This window comes from Scyliorhinus canicula, chromosome 2, assembly GCF_902713615.1.
Source record: "Scyliorhinus canicula chromosome 2, sScyCan1.1, whole genome shotgun sequence".
Lineage (NCBI taxonomy): Eukaryota > Metazoa > Chordata > Chondrichthyes > Carcharhiniformes > Scyliorhinidae > Scyliorhinus > Scyliorhinus canicula.
The window spans coordinates 73,854,832-73,870,799 of record NC_052147.1 but is presented as its reverse complement, the minus strand read 5'-3'; the positions used below and the strand labels follow the sequence as shown (position 1 = coordinate 73,870,799).

The 15,968-nt window shown below is 41.4% G+C and overlaps 1 protein-coding gene across 3 annotated transcripts in view; it reads left to right on the top strand.

The window, feature by feature from the left end:
* LOC119954945 (MAP3K12 binding inhibitory protein 1) overlaps positions 1 to 9,087 on the top strand; it is a 35,762-nt gene extending 26,675 nt beyond the window's left edge. For all 3 annotated transcript variants that reach the window (XM_038780704.1, XM_038780686.1, XM_038780695.1), the window contains 3 exons: positions 1,543 to 1,640; positions 4,090 to 4,131; positions 8,427 to 9,087. In XM_038780704.1, coding sequence (XP_038636632.1) covers positions 1,543 to 1,640; positions 4,090 to 4,131; positions 8,427 to 8,537 — 251 coding nt within the window. In that variant the 3' untranslated portion in view covers positions 8,538 to 9,087. The remainder of the gene's footprint in view (positions 1 to 1,542; positions 1,641 to 4,089; positions 4,132 to 8,426) is intronic.
* Positions 9,088 to 15,968: the final 6,881 nt, after the last annotated feature.

Sequence of the window (15,968 nt, the reverse complement as noted above, 5' to 3'; positions counted from 1 at the left end):
CTTTATGTTCAATCATCTTTTTAAACACCTGTTCTATAATTATGTTTTCTTGCCATCAATCTCCTTACTTTATTCCTTCCTATACTCTCCTGCCATGTTTCATTTACATTGGGACTGCTTATGTTTCTTGTCAATCCTTTACCCCGTCTTACTATTTTAAGGCCTTGCTACCTTCTTATTACCCCTTATGCTAGAATAAGAGTCTATCCCATTTGTGCAGCACTTTGCTGTCCCAGAAATGGTGCCAGTGTACCATGTGATGAATGCAAGAACTTGCTATATTTTATGTTTATTATAGCGATGTTATTGAAAAAAGGATTTTAAGATGTAAAAGGCCAGTATATCTGCTAAATCTGTGATTTAAGGGGTGGTCATAGTGAGGTAACCCTTGATTTTTGCAAAGGGAGTGTTCTGCTAATAGATTCGAGAAGCATTTACTTGTTTACAGATAGGTGGCTAATCGAATATTGTTTTGGTTTGGAGGTCCCTGGGGTGTAGATAATTTATGAGAGATATTTTATTTGGTCCTGGCTAACCAGATCATGGGACATCTTGTGGAAGGAAACAGTAGAATATCTTCTGCTTTGGTTAGAGATGATGTAATTAAAGGGGGGATCCAGGTCGGTCTGTAGTTTCAGTTTTCCATAGGATTTTAGTCTGCTAATAAATGCCTTTCAGTTTGCTCCTGAAAGGTTCTCTCCAAGGGCTCTGCACAGAAAAAAGCAAATAAACCTGATTTTTAACTTTATTTAAAACTGGTATTTATTTATAACTGGTATTTAGGGGCTTTTCACAGTAACTTCATTTGAAGCTTACTTGTGACAAGTCATTTTCATTTCATTTAAACTATATTGGTTTTCTTAATTGGCAGGTGTAGGGAGAAAGTTAAAGTTTTTCCTTTTACTTAAAAACTTGTAACTTAGCTGTAAAGCTATTTCTTTTTTGCTAATGTGGTTAATTCTGTTTTTAAATTAAAATTTGTTTTCATAAAATAATATACCTATTAGTCAGTGTTCCAACTCCTGTGCTTTGGATTCCCATCCAGTATCCTAACACATGGAAAATCCCTCTTTCCCACACCAGCCCTTTGCCATGTCTATTTTTCCTGACCTGTTTGCTCCTATGACAATTTGCACCTTGGGCAATAATCAAGAGATTATTAGCCTTGATATCTGCTTTCTAATACACTCAGCAGGATCTTCTGCCTGTTCCTACTTCTGCCGTTTATTCCAACATGGAGCAAGGCAACTAGATTTAGCCCCTCTCCAGTCACTATGAAATATTCCTTACCCTGGCACCAGGTAAGCAACATACCCTTAGGGATTCTCATTCTAGACTGCAGATGGTGTTGTACCAAATTTTTAATTCAGTAGTGGCTCCCTGTAAATGATAGGATTTGATGCTCGTAGAGTGCTGTTCCAGGAATTCAACTTTGAATATCATCATAGGTCCAAACTTGAAAACTTGTATGAAACATTTTTAGTATTTGTTAAGTACCTATCAAACAATGGAAATCATTTTTTTGTACACATTTATTTATAGGTGGTCCAGTTCCAATTGACATTTATCAAAGGATTAAGAGGCTAGAGGATAGAATTCTTCATTTGGAAGGCCTTTCTCCAGAATATTTTCAACATGTGGTAGGTTTATTAACCTCATTACCTAGGGTACATTCTTGTTAAATCCAATTGTAAGCTTATAGAATTTTGCAGCAGTGAAAGACATGGGGTCCATGACACTTGTGCGGGCTCTCTGAAAGAGATATCCACTTAATTCTTTTGAATTTCTCAAAGAAAATGCAAATTCTTCTGAAAATGACAAAACTTCCCTTTCAAATGTTCCTATGGATTTGGCTTCCACCAGTATTTCTGCCATGGTGCCCTATATCCTAATAAAAAGGAAGAAAACCTAACTTCTTCCTTTTCTGTTTTGTCACTATATATAGGAACATAGGACTTAAGTGCTGGAGTAGGCCATTCAGCCCTTTGAACCTGCTCTGCTGTTTGATAAAATAATAAGCTGATATGGCTGAGATCTCAATTCCACCTTCCTGTTAACCCCCCCAAATCTACCTAGCCTTGAATACATCCAATGACAGCCTCCATTGCTCTCTGGGGAAGAGAGTTCCACAGACCAACAATCCTCTGATGTCTCATCTCCTTCTTACTTTTCAACTATATCTCCTCGTTCCAGTCTAGGCCCAATCTGTTCAATCTTTCTTCATAGGATAAGTCCTTTGTCCCAGGGACGAACCAAGTGCACCTTCTCTGAACTGCTTCGGATGCAATTTTTTCCTTTTTTCAAATAATGAGAACAAAACTGTACAGAGTACAATAGATGTGCTTTTACCAAGGCCCGGCGTTGCAGTAAAACTTCCAAACATTTCTTATTCATTCCCTTTACAAATGGAATGTTGGTGTATATTGCCTTTTTAATCACTTGCTATACCTGCATAATAACTTTTGGTATTCATGTACCAGGCCACTCAGATCTATCTGTACCACCGGGTTCTGCAATGTTTCTTCATGTAAATAACATACCGCTTTCCTAATCTTCCTGACAAAGCCGACAAGTTCACATTTCCTACTTGCTAATCCATCTACCAAATTTTGCCCATTCAATTTATTTATATCCCTTGACAACTTACTTCTCTAACTAACCTGGTGTCATTGACAAATGTGGCAAATATACATTTGGTCGCTCAAAGTCATTGATATAAATTGTAAATAATTGAGGCTCCAGCACTGAACCCTGTGGTATTCCACCAGTACAGCGTGCCAATCCAAAAAATACTTATCCCTATATTTCTATTAATTTTTATTTGCAATTATTCTGCCACTCCAAAATTAAAGCAAGTAAAATATAGATGAACGTGAAAAGCACTTTATTTATCAACTCAAAGTTAATCCTTGTCAAATGAAATACCTTTGCTTGATTTTTCTTTGTCCCTAATAAATTATTATTATAAAGCTGATAATATTTTGACCACTGTTCCACAAATGTTCAGCCATTGAAACATATTCTATTTTATCCTGAGAACTAGATTCAGCACTGCTTCCTGCCCCGTTGAGCTGGAGACATATTGATCACAAAAGTTCTTGTGTACATATTTCAGAAATTCCATGTCCTCTTTGCTCTATATTAAATGTAAAAAAAAATTTTGAGAGTACCCAATTTTTTTTTTTCCAATTAAGGGGCAATTTAGCGTGGCCAATTCACCTACTTTGTACATCTTTGGAGTGAGACTCACGCAGACACAGAGATTGTGCAAACTCCACATGGACAGTGACTTGGGGCTGGGATCGAACCCGGTCCTCAGCGTCGTGAGGCAGCAGTGCTAACCACTGCACTACCGTGCCGCCCAGCCCTGTATTAAATTTGTAAAGAAACAACATAGCCACTCCAAGACCACCATAAAATTAAACAAGCAATTTGGTCAGTTTTATTCTGCTTCCTGATTTCCAAACAGTAACTTGAAAAGTAAAATGATAACTTAGATTAGTTTAGTGATGTTTGCTGAGTACTTTTTCTGTGATCAGCTAGAGAATTATGAGATTTTTGACTGGTTCAGATATTCCATTAATTAGTTATTTGAACCGGTCAAAATCTTACCACCCTGCATGTACTTTAAATATCATGCTACGAGTATGCACTCCATGAAAGACATTTAATTATATTGATTTTACACAAATATAATTTTGGTCAGGATCTTTGGAATTGTGAAACCCTCTTCATTGTATGATGGGGATGGAAAATATCATCATTAATTTTACTGGCAAGTTGAGGGTTTTTTTTAAGAATTGAAAAATGCTTTGGATGGAATGGCAGTAAGTCCTGATGATCGTTTGGAGAGCCGATGCAGAATCGATGGGCCAAATGGCCTCTTCTGCACCATAACAATTCTGTGATTTCATATCATTTCACTTTTTTTAATGGAGTTAAGAATTTTAGCTGCTATAGTGTTTAACTAGTATGCTTCAGATTTTGAAACTTCTTGATCGTTAATCCTAGATTGTCACAAACTAAAATTGTGTGTCTCCTTATGGGAAATAGAACTTAAAGCAAAAAACTTTCTCTTCTTCTCTTCAGAGTTTTCCAAGCAAAAGGCGTAAAGTTCAGGAAACAATGCAGGTATTTTACTTTTTGCTTCCATATTTTATAAAGATATACTTGGTTATCTAATTATAGTTGCAGTACGACCGTGTTGAGGTGGCAAGGAGATTTCTATCTGTTTCTATTCTCTCCAACCCCTTTCTCGTTGATTTCTGAACAAGCAAACGGGGATACAAATCCGGGGTGGGGGGTTTTGATAGGATATACCAGTGCGAGTTTACCTTGAGCCCCAGTCTGCAAAATATAGAAAACTTAGAAATCCAATGGTCCAGCAAGAGATCTCATTCTTGCATGGTGCCTTTAGGTATTTGTGTGGGTGATATGTGCCTTGCAGTACAGGTGGTTTGTACACAATCATGTGAGAAAAATGCTTTTAAAGTTTAAAATAAAAAGTCAATTACAATCTATTTTAGAGTACCCAATTATTTTCTTCCAATTAAGGGGCAATTTAACGTGGCCAATCCACCGAACCTGCATATCTCTTGGGTTGTGGGGTGAAACCCACGAGACACTGGGAGATATGCAAACTGCACACAAACAATGACCCGGGGCTGGGATCGAACCCTGGTCCTCAGTGCATAGGCTGCAGTGCTAACCACTGCGTCACTGTGGTGCCCGTCAATTACAATCTAATGATTAAAAACAGCTAACTGTTTTCTTCCCTCTTTTCAACAATTACAATTTACAGCGAAGCTGTTGAACAGTTTGGTGCTAAGTTTTGTATATGCACACTTGGAACTCTGCATTCCACAATTTCATAAATGTCAGCAAACTGAAAGTATGGTTCCCTACAGTGAAAGTAGAGCAGATGCTGCAAACCTCAGTGACTATAAAAGTAAAATTAATCCTTTCTTACCCCTGTCTTTTAAACTTGTTTAATCCTTTTCTTTAACCACCCCTCCCTTCTCCGACACCATCTCATTCTCATTTGATTACTAGAGAACTAGAAAAGGAACTGACTGAATGACAGCATTATCCACTTCACCACTCTATTACAAACATAGGAATTAGCAGCAGGAGTAGGCTCTTGAGCCCCTCAAATTTTATCCGCCATGCAGTAAAATCATGGCTGATCTGATTGTATCCCCAACTCCACATTCCTGCCTAAACTTTCCCCCCTTGATAATTGAAAAGCCCTGCTTCCACTGTCTTTTGAGGAAGTGAATTCCAAAGACTCAACCCTCCGAGAACAAAATGGCCGACCTCTTATTTTCAAACAGTGACTCCCTTAGTTCTAGATTCTCCCACAAGAGGAAACATCCTTTCCTTATCTACCATGTCAAAACCCCTCAGGATCTTGGTTTCAATCAAGTCACCTCCTTACTCTTCTAAACTCCAGTGGATACAAGCCTAGCCTGTCCAACCTTTCCTCGTAAGACAACCCACCTATTCCTGTATTAGTCTAGTAAACCACCTCAGGATTTCTGCCAACCATTCATCCCTCCTTAAATAAGGGGACTAATGCCACAGTACTCCCAGATGTCTCACCAACGCCCTGTAACATAAGCATAACATCTCTACTTTTGTATTCAATTCCCCTTGCAATAAATAGAAACATTCTATTAGCTTTCCTAATAACTTGCTGTACCTGCATACTAGCCTGCACTGGGACATCCAAATCCCTCCGCATCTCAGAGCTCTGTAATCTCTCACGTTTTAGATAATTTGCTTGCCTTTTATTCTTCCTGCCAAAATGGACAACTTTGCATTCTCCCACTTTGTGCACCAATGCCAGATCTTTGTCCGCTTACTTAGCCTATCTATATCCATCTGTAGCCTCTTTGTGTCTTCACAGCATACTTTCCTACCTATTTGAGTCATCAGCAAATTTAGCAACCTCATTTTCAGTTTCTTTATTCAAGTCATTTAGTTGAGGCCCCACCACTGATTACCATGGCACACTACTTATTACATCTTGCCAACCAGAAAATGACCCAATTAAGCCTATTCTGTTTCCTGTTAGCTAGCCAATCTTCCACCCATGCCAATATGTTACCCACTGCACCATGAGCTTTCATTTTCTGCAATAATCTTTGATGTGGTGCCTTACCAAATGTGTTCTGAACATCCACCAGTTCCAATTGATCCACAGAACTTGCAACTCCTTCAATGAACTCGAATAAATTGGTTAAACATGATTTTCCTCTCTCAAAACTATGTTGATTCTTCCTAATTACCTTGAATTTATCTAAGTATCTTGATATAACCTCCCTAAGAGAGATCCTGGAGTTTCCTGCTTTGTGTCTCCCTTTTTAGAGTAAAGAAGTTGCATTTGCTATTTTCCAATAAAATGGAACCTTCCCCGAATGCAGTAAATTTTGGAAAATTAGAACCACCGCATCAGTAGTCTCACTCGCCACTTTTTTACGATCCTATGATGAAGCCCATTGAAACCCAGGGACTTGTCAGTCAATTTTCTCAGTACCACTTCTCTGGTGATTGTAATTTTCTTAAGTTCCTCCCTTCCTTCCATTCCCTGGTTTACAGCATTTTCAGGGGATGTTACTTGTATCCTTTCTAGTGAAGACCGATGCAAAATAACTGTTCAATTCATCTGCCATTGTTAATTTCCCAGACTCTCTTCCGATAGGACCAGCGCTCAAGTTTGTTAACTTTTTTTTTAAATTGTATCAAAAGTCTTACTATCTTTTTATATTTCTAGCTAGCTTTCCCTTGTTTTCTAATTTTTGCCTCCTTGTTAATCTTTTAGTCATTCTTTGTTGTTTTTATATTCTGTCCAATCTTCTGACCTGCCACTCATCTTTGTGCAATTCTGTGCTTTTTCTTTAAGATTGATACTATCTAGGGCAGCATGGTGGCGCAGTGGTTAACACTGCTGCCTCACAGCGCCGAAGGTCCCAAGTTCGATCCCGGCTCTGGTCACTATCCATGTGGAGTTTGCACATTCTCGCCGTGTTTGCGTGGGTTTCGCCCTCGCAACCCAAAGATGTGCAGGGTCGGTGGACTGGCCACGCTAAATTGCCCCTTAATTGGAAAAAAATGAATTGGGGCCCATCTTTAACTTTCTAAATTAACAACAGATGATGGGTTCTCCCCTGGGAATGTATTCTGAAATATGGCTTTAAATATCTGCCACTACATTTCTATTGACCTATCTCTTAACCTAATTTTGCAGTTCACTTTAATCAGATCGGCTTCCATGCCCTCATAATAGCCCTTATTTAAGTTTAAGTGCTAAAGACTAGCCACTCTTCTCTCCCTCAAACTGAATATACAATTCAATGATATTATGACCGTTGCTACTTGGGGCGCCTTCAGTGTGAGGTCATGAATTAATCCTATCTCGTTCCACAATATCAGGCCTAGTATAGCCGGAGCTCTGGTTGGCCCCAGACCGTGCTGTTCTAAGAAACCATTTGAAAAACATTTCATAATCTGTTCATCTAGGCTACGTTTGCCCATCTGATTTTCTCAATCTGTACCTAGACTATATTTGAGTCTGTTTGTCAGCACTGGAAGGTGTGGCAAATTTTCTCTGTTCCCTTCTCTCCCTTTTGTAATATATCCCCAAAATGTGTCCTTCTTTACCAATCACTTGAAGTGTCAGTGGGAATGCTTTTTTAGCATGGTGTAGTGTCACCAATATAATAATAATCTTTATTAGTGTGACAAGTAGGCGTACATTAACACTGCAATGGAGTTACTGTGAAAATCCCCTAGATGCCACACTGATCAATACTAACCTTGCTTGTTAAATTAAGTGCATATAGCTTGCTATAATTTTCAGAAGAGCAGTAAGTGACAAAAGGTAAAGTTTTACCCAGGTTGAATTCCAGCCTTGGGTGACTGTGGAGTTTGCACCTTTGCTCTGTGTCTGCGTAGGTTTCCGCCGGTGCTCTGGTTTCCTCCCACAGTCCAGAGGTGTCAGTTTAGGTGGATTGGCCATGATAAATTGCCCCTTAGTATCCAAAAGGTTAGGTGGGGTTACTGCATTAAGGGGATAGGGCCTAGGTAGGGTGCTCTTTCAGAGGGTCAGTGCAGACACGATGGGCAGAATGGCCTCCTTCTGCACTGAAGGAATTCAATGAATTTGCGCTATCCAATTAAAATAAGCTAAGTGATTTACTGCATACATGCTCTCATATATTGCTGTTATCAAGTTAGGTTTGGTACTTAGATGCCAAAGCATATATTTGGGAGTTCAAATTATGTAAAAAGTCTGCTTTAAACCTGGTGCTGTTTTTTCGATTGAAATGTTTGTGCTGCGTCATGCTGCTCCAAAATGCAAGCATAATAAGTTACTTATTCTAGTGTATTACAAATTTAAATACTTCAAATTATTTGTGTTTCAGGGCTACAGTCTGATAGAAATTGATGACAAGATTAGTGCATTGAAGGCAGTGCTGCTGCAGAAAGCAAATGACCAGACTCTGCCAATGGAAGCTGACAAGATGGCTGTATAAGGTCAATTTTTACTGAGCATCGTAGCTTGAATTTATAACCAGCCAAATTAGTCAATGAAACTTTTCTTACATTTTTCAAAAAATGAAACCTTGCTGGAGTGGTGTCAGTGTGGTGTCGGTAACACATTCTTTAATGCTTCTGAACCAAGCATTCAGATACTACTGACTGAAGTATGCAATCTGGATTGAATCTGTCAGTTTAGCTAAAATACAGTTGTTTCCTAATACTACCGGTCAGATAAATAGGAAATGGTTTCTTTTTACATAAAGCAACCATTGCTATCCAGCAGTTATCAGACCAAGCGCACTCTTTTTGTAAACCTTTGTATCACAAGAGAAATCTGTACTGTGATAGCATCTGTATTAAATAGACTTTGTACAAAATATTGGCATTTGGCACTAGGTCGCTTTAATGTTTCAAAACATCAAATGCTGACCACACAGACGTCTTGAGTAAACCACATTGTAGGTGTTCACTGTTCATGTCACTATTATGTGTTAATTCTTATGTGCAACATCGGTACAATAAAAGTTTTGATACTGTTCACACTGATTTTTAAATTTGCTTTGTAAATCCTCTTTTACCACACCAACTTCTGAAGGTATAAAATGCCACCATTGAGAAAGACTTAATACGGGCAGCCTAAATAAGAAATTGTGAATGTCTACATATACTGAAGCAAATCCTTGTTCCCACTTTACTGACAGAAGTGCAGCAGAGCAGGTGCTGGTAACCTCTGCTCCTGTTCCTGCCGCAATGTCTGGGATCACAGAAAGTTATCTTGTTAGAATATTACCATTATGTGCATGTTGGGAGCTAGCCAGAGTGTAGTGATGGCAATGGGGTGTTGGAAAACTTGCACTGACCAGGTATTAATGTCTCTGCCAAGGACATTGGTGCCAACCATAGGCTGATCCTTTTATAACCACCACCAAGGACAGGGAGAGAATAACCTGCCATTATCAATGTCAGCCAGATAAGGTTCAGGTGCCAGATCAACATGGTTGTATTTTGATAAATAGGTATATTTATCAAAGTAAGTTAATACCTATGGATGGCATGGTGATGCAGTGGTTAGCACTGCTGCCTACGGTGCTGAGGACCCGGTTCGATCCCAGCCCCGGTCACTGTGTGGAGTTTGCATATTCTCCCCGTGTCTACGTGAGTCTCCCCCCCCCCCCCCCCCCCCAACCCAAAGATGTGCAGGTTAGGTGGATTGGCTATGCTAAATTGCCCTTAATTGGGAAAAAAAAATTGGGTACTCCAATAATTTTTTTTAAAAAATTTTTTTTAAAGAGTTATACCTGAATATCTAGCCAGCGTGGGTAGGTGAGCATGGACGGGTATTGAATATAATACATTTCAAAACTATAGCTGGAAATCTTAGCAAAATTAAGTGTCTTTAATGTGGCCACAAAAGTACAAAATTAAAAATATTAGACAAATTGTTATATCTGCAATCATGTTTTCAAGTGGCTATCTGACTACCTATTTTTTTTTGAGAAGCTTGAACCTCAAGTTTCTGGGCTTCCTTAATAGGTGAGGCTTCATAGAACTATCACTTTCAGCTCAAAGGATGTGCCAACATAGTATACTAGTAACATAGTAACTCCCTGTATGCAGCAACATCCTGGAAGGAAAATTCTCAGCATTCACTGAGGTTGCCTCCCTCACTAGATCGAATAAACACGATCACAGAGTGGGGCATGCTGGAGGGATTTTTTTTTTTTTTGAATGATAAAGTAAAAGTGGGCACTCACAATGTTTTAGGGTCATATGATTGGAAGTCCAATTGGTTACACTCGCTGCTGCTAAACCCAGAATAAAGAGATATCAACCAGATTTCTTACAATAAACTCAAACTAATTTATTATGAAGCAAATCTTTTTTTTAAAACAAGTTGCAAAACTGGTTAACATACACGTAACAATTTACCCCTTCGTACAATCTCAACACACATACACATAAAACAAAGAACAAGACATATAAGGAATCTGCAGGGATTGGCCTAAGGGAAAATTTTATGCAAAAGGATAAAGTTGAACGGTCTTGATAGAACATAGAACAGTACAGCACAGAACAGGCCCTTCGGCCCTCTATGTTTTGCCGAGCCATGATCACCCTACTCAAACCCACGTATCCACCCTATATCCGTAACTCAACAACCCCCCCTTAACCTTACTTTTATTAGGACACTACGGGCAATTTAGCATGGCCAATCCACCTAACCCGCACATCTTTGGACTGTGGGAGGAAACCGGAGCACTCGGAGGAAACCCACGCACACAGGGGGAGGACGTGCAGACTCCACATAGACAGTGACCCAGCCGGGAATCAAACCTAGGACCCTGGAGCTGTGAAGCATTTATGCTAACCACTATGCTACCCTGCTGCCCCTGATGCGTTTGATTTGGTATTCCTGCGTGCGAAGATGAAGCACGGGTCACAGTAGCTGTCTGGAAGTCCTTTTCAATGAATCATTTGTGAAACACTGTGCAGGATTTTCTGAAAAAATGGCAAGTGTGAAATTCTGACTGAACACCAGCATGTTTCTCCCCAGCAACATGGCCAGGTTTTCTGTCCAGATCTTCTGACACTTTGTCAGAAAGAAATTGGTGGATGTGGTTAGTGCCGTCGCTCCGGCAGGAGGGGGCGGCCTCATAGAGCCGGCAAGTTCGGCTCCACAACGATCAGGGTGCCATCTTTAAAGGGCGCCCTGACCTGTGCTAAAAATATACGTCAACCCCCCAGCTTCAGCCCTCAACCGTGGGGCCCGCAGACACCTCCGGCGTGGTCATCACGGCTGGTTCCCACTTTCAAGAATCAGTAGTGAATCGTGCCCGTGTGACACCATGCTGGTGGGCAGGAAGATTCAGTGAGGTCAAAAGAATAGACTATAACCTTGCTAATGATATTGAAATTGAATTTGATGCAAATCAGGTTCTCTCCTTCCTGGCCATGAACCTCATTGCGTCATTGGGGAGGGCTCATGGTATCACTTTGGGAAATCCCACGGGCTCAAATCGCATTTTTGGCTTCTTGCGAGAGTTTGAGGCCATTACAGGATTTGGGCCAAGGGCTAATGGCCCTGCAGAATCACACCCACTGTCTTTGTTAATCCTTTGGGAGAATGTCGGTATGAGTCTTTACAATATTTACCCTGAAGTTAGGAGAGCTTTTAATTCTTCTGACTTTAACTGCGTAATTATTTGTGCAGCTATAGGAACCATCCCAAGTTTTTGATTTCTCATGTTTTTGGACAGTTCACAGCGCAGGTCAATTGGCCAGAGGAGGTTTGCACTCCTGGGCAATTGCTATGCAAATGCTTACCTGTATAGATCCAAGAGGGATTCCAGAGCGCACCTCTGGGTTTCCCCGTTAATCTGACGCGAGGCAGCTCAGATGTTATTGCCCATTGTTTGCTTGCTTAATTTATTGCTGGACGTACTTGATAACTTTTGTGATTCATGCACAATGATAGTCAGGTCCCTGCAGCTTACTTTCCATCTGAAGGGTCGGAGTGTAATGTATTGCACGGTAGCACAGTAGTTAGCATAGTTGCTTCACGGCTCCAGAGTCCCAGGTTCGATTCCCGACTTCGGTCACTGTCTGTGCGGAGTCTGTATGTTGTGTGTGTGGGTGGGTTTCCTCCGGTTGTCCAAAGATGTGCAGGTTAGGTGGATTGGCCATGATAAATTGCCCTTAGTGTCCAAAAAGGGTAGGTGGGGTTACTAGGTTACGGGGATAGGGTGGAGGCATGGGCTTAAGTAGGTTGCTCTTTCCAAGGGCCGGTGCAGACTCGATGAGCCAAATGCCCTCCTTCTGCACTGTAACTTCTATGATTCTATTCAAATCGTGATGCAGATTGTGAATAGCAGACTCCCCAAGTGCTGATCCTTGCGGTAGCCTGCTAGTTACAGCCTGTCAATCCAAAAGTGATCCATTTAATTATTTTTGGTTTCTTTCCTTTAGCTGATCCTCAATCCATGATAATATGCTATCTCTAATCCCATGAGTCCTAATCTTGTGTACTGAGCTCCTATGTTTCAATTTATTGAAACATTTTTGAATATTCAAGTACACTACATCCACTGGCTCCCCTTATCCTTTATCATTTTTAGAACCTTAAAAACTCGATATGCCACGCTCACTTTCCTTTTGCAAATCCGGGTCAACTCTGTCTAAACATATGATTTTCTAAGTGCCCTCTTATCATATCCGTAATAATAGATTCTGACATTTTCCCTACCACTGGTTTAAGCTGTGGCTGAATTAGGACTGCCCTGGAATGTAGGGAATTCTCAAGAAAAAGTATTTGCTTTAAAAGAAAGGTACTCAGTCGTTGAATATTGTGTATTATTTATAACCCTCAACTCTGTGCCAAACAGATCAGCCAGAAGTGTTAGTTGCTATCTTTTACATGTAGCCATTTATTTATTTATCTAACGGAGGTTAATTCGGCCACCTTGCACTGCACTGTGCTTGCAGCAAGCGGCGCCAGTCCTGGCCACTGTGCAATTGGCATTGCTGGAAAAACGGAGATGTTGGCCGGTCAAATTAATTGTCAGCTGTCTTGAGGTGGGACTTGATCCCGGAGTCCAGGACCAGGATGCCTGGGTGGTTTCATGATGGGTAGGGGAGGCCTGTTTTCATATTCAGTGTAAGGGTCCTCCCGGTTTGTTCTGTTTATTCCCTTTTTCTTATTTTAGCTATTGGCATTTTGATCCATGGATGAGAAATGGACCTGTGATTGTAATGCAACCTGTATCTTTAACTCAAGCAGCTTGTAAGTGGCCTGTGTCTTTAAATTCCAGCAGAGGATTGCATCAACAGGAGAGAGCAGTCAAGTGATGGCTCGATTAGATTGATTTGGCTGATGGCCAATGAATTGGCAAAGGGGCGGTGCTCTGCCTGGTGGCAGGTGGTCACACTGCTGCATTGTGGTGTCACAAGGCTTGTGTTTTCATTTCACTTTTGATTCTGCAGACAGGAAGCTAACCAACTTACTTAGAAACATCCAGTTTATTCTCACCAAAAGGCCACTGAGAGAACCACCTCTCTCTGCAGGACTGGCTGTGCAAGCAGAATCCAGAATCTGATAACTCTCTCTCTCTCTCTCTCTCTCTCTCTCCAGAAACAGCTGATAAAAGTGGAGACCAGAATCTGATAACTGTCTCTCCAGAACAGGCTGGTCTGAAGCTCTCGTACAAGAGCCAGGAGTAAAATATTGCTAACTGCAAGGCAGATCATCAGAGCACTGGGCATTGCTGAGACTGTGGGACTCCCACAGATGCAGGAGCCATCAACTGCACTCATGTGGCTATAGGCACTGCATGGCAACAGGCACTGCAATACATAAACTGGAAAAGCTACCACTTGCTCAATGTACACCTGGTCTGTGACCACAAGCAACTGATTGTGCATGTTTGCACCAGAAATACCCATGACTCAGTCTCACGCCATCCTGGTCCTTTGAAGGATGAGGAAGCCTCGGGGGCATGTGTCTTTGCTGAGGTGAGGTGCTATCTCGGGGAGGGCATCCCAGCATCATACGTCAGAAAGTCCTGCCTCTTTAGCATCCCAGTTGCAACAACATCGTACAAGTGGCAGGAGCTGTTGCATGCTTCTCAGTGGGCTCACAGCTATATCTGACAAGGCTCTGCAAGGAGATACATCTCAAGTAATGGAATAATACATTTTGTCTAAAATTGATGGTGAATCAGATATTTCACACTTGGGACAAGGCAGTCAAGGATGTTCCACTGCTGTGAATCCATTTAGATACAACTCAGTTGTGGTGAATTCTTCCAAATTACACTGAAATCTGGCACTCTCAGTTAGTGATCCTGGGTTGTATTTATCCTCTGCCTGATGTGCATGCAGATCACCCGAGTGTGATGACGTCAACCACTTGCCTGTCATGCCTCCTCTTTAAGACAGACATTGTGCCCTCGTGGTCAGACCTGGCCCTTGCCAAGTTTACAATGCTCAGTCATCATGAAGCCCTCAAGGGCACACATCATTGCTAATGATGAGCACACTTCACCTTCAGTACATCCTCACTCCAATCCCATTGCTGTTCTCCACATTGTCAGCTTCAGTACATCCTCACTCCAATCCCATTGCTGTTCTCCACATTGTCAGCTTCAGTACATCCTCACTCCAATCCCATTGCTGTTCTCCACATTGTCAGCTTCAGTACATCCTCACTCCAATCCCATTGCTGTTCTCCACATTGTCAGCTTCAGTACATCCTCACTCCAATCCCATTGCTGTTCTCCACATTGTCAGCTTCAGTACATCCTCACTCCAATCCCATTGCTGTTCTCCGCATTGTCAGCTTCAGTACATCCTCACTCCAATCCCATTGCTGTTCTCCGCATTGTCAGCTTCAGTACATCCTCACTCCAATCCCATTGCTGTCGTCCACATTGTCTAAAGAGTATACTCAAAAGCTCTGTTGCCTACCAGAAATCACCACTTAGAATGGCATCAGTCACCTCTGCGTGTGTTTGCATGTGCTCAGGTGAGGGAATGCATAGTCCAGCGTCCCAACTTTATGACAAAAGTCTTGTCCCCACAATAGACAATTACTACAGGGTGAGACACTAAATGTTGGATGTCTGATTGTCAGGAAAATAATGTGGCCTAGTTTCGTCACCTTGAGGTGGCAAGGTGCTCCCACTTATTGGTGATCTTAGCAGATGTAACCTCTGAAAATGAAAAACGCGGCTGGCTGGCTGGCTGACAACGCACAAAAGTTCTGAATGTGGGCTCATAGCAAGAAAACCATTGCTGAGAAACAGAGGGCACATGGATTTGCATGATATATGACCCCTCTCTATGCATGAACATACCTCCTTGTACACTACACCTTTCAAGAATATAAACTGGATAGGAGAACATCTTTGCCTCAATCATGCACAGCCAGGAATAAACATGTGACCCAGCACAGCATGTGAACGGAGGTTCGTTCAAAAGTGAACTTAAGAAGAATACAGCGCAGGAACAGGCCCCTCGGCTCTCCACGCCTGCGCCGACCATGGTACCTGCCCATACTAAAACCGCATGCACTTACGGAGTCCGTATCCTTCCATTCCCACCCTATTCATATATTTGTCCAGATGCCCCTTAAATGCTGCTATCGTATCTGCTGCCACCACCTCCCCAGGCAGCGTGTTCCATATATTTACCACCCTCTGTGTAAAAACACTTGCCTCTCACACCTGTTCTAAACTTTTTCCCACGCACTTTAAACCTTTGTTGACTCTCCTACCCTAGGAAAGAGCATCTGACTATCCACTCTGTCCATGTCACTCATGATCTTGTAGACCTCTATCTGGTCACCTCTCTAAACCTCCTTCATTCCAGTGAGAACAGACCGAGTTTATCTAACCTCTCCTCACAGCTAATGCCCTCCATACCAGACA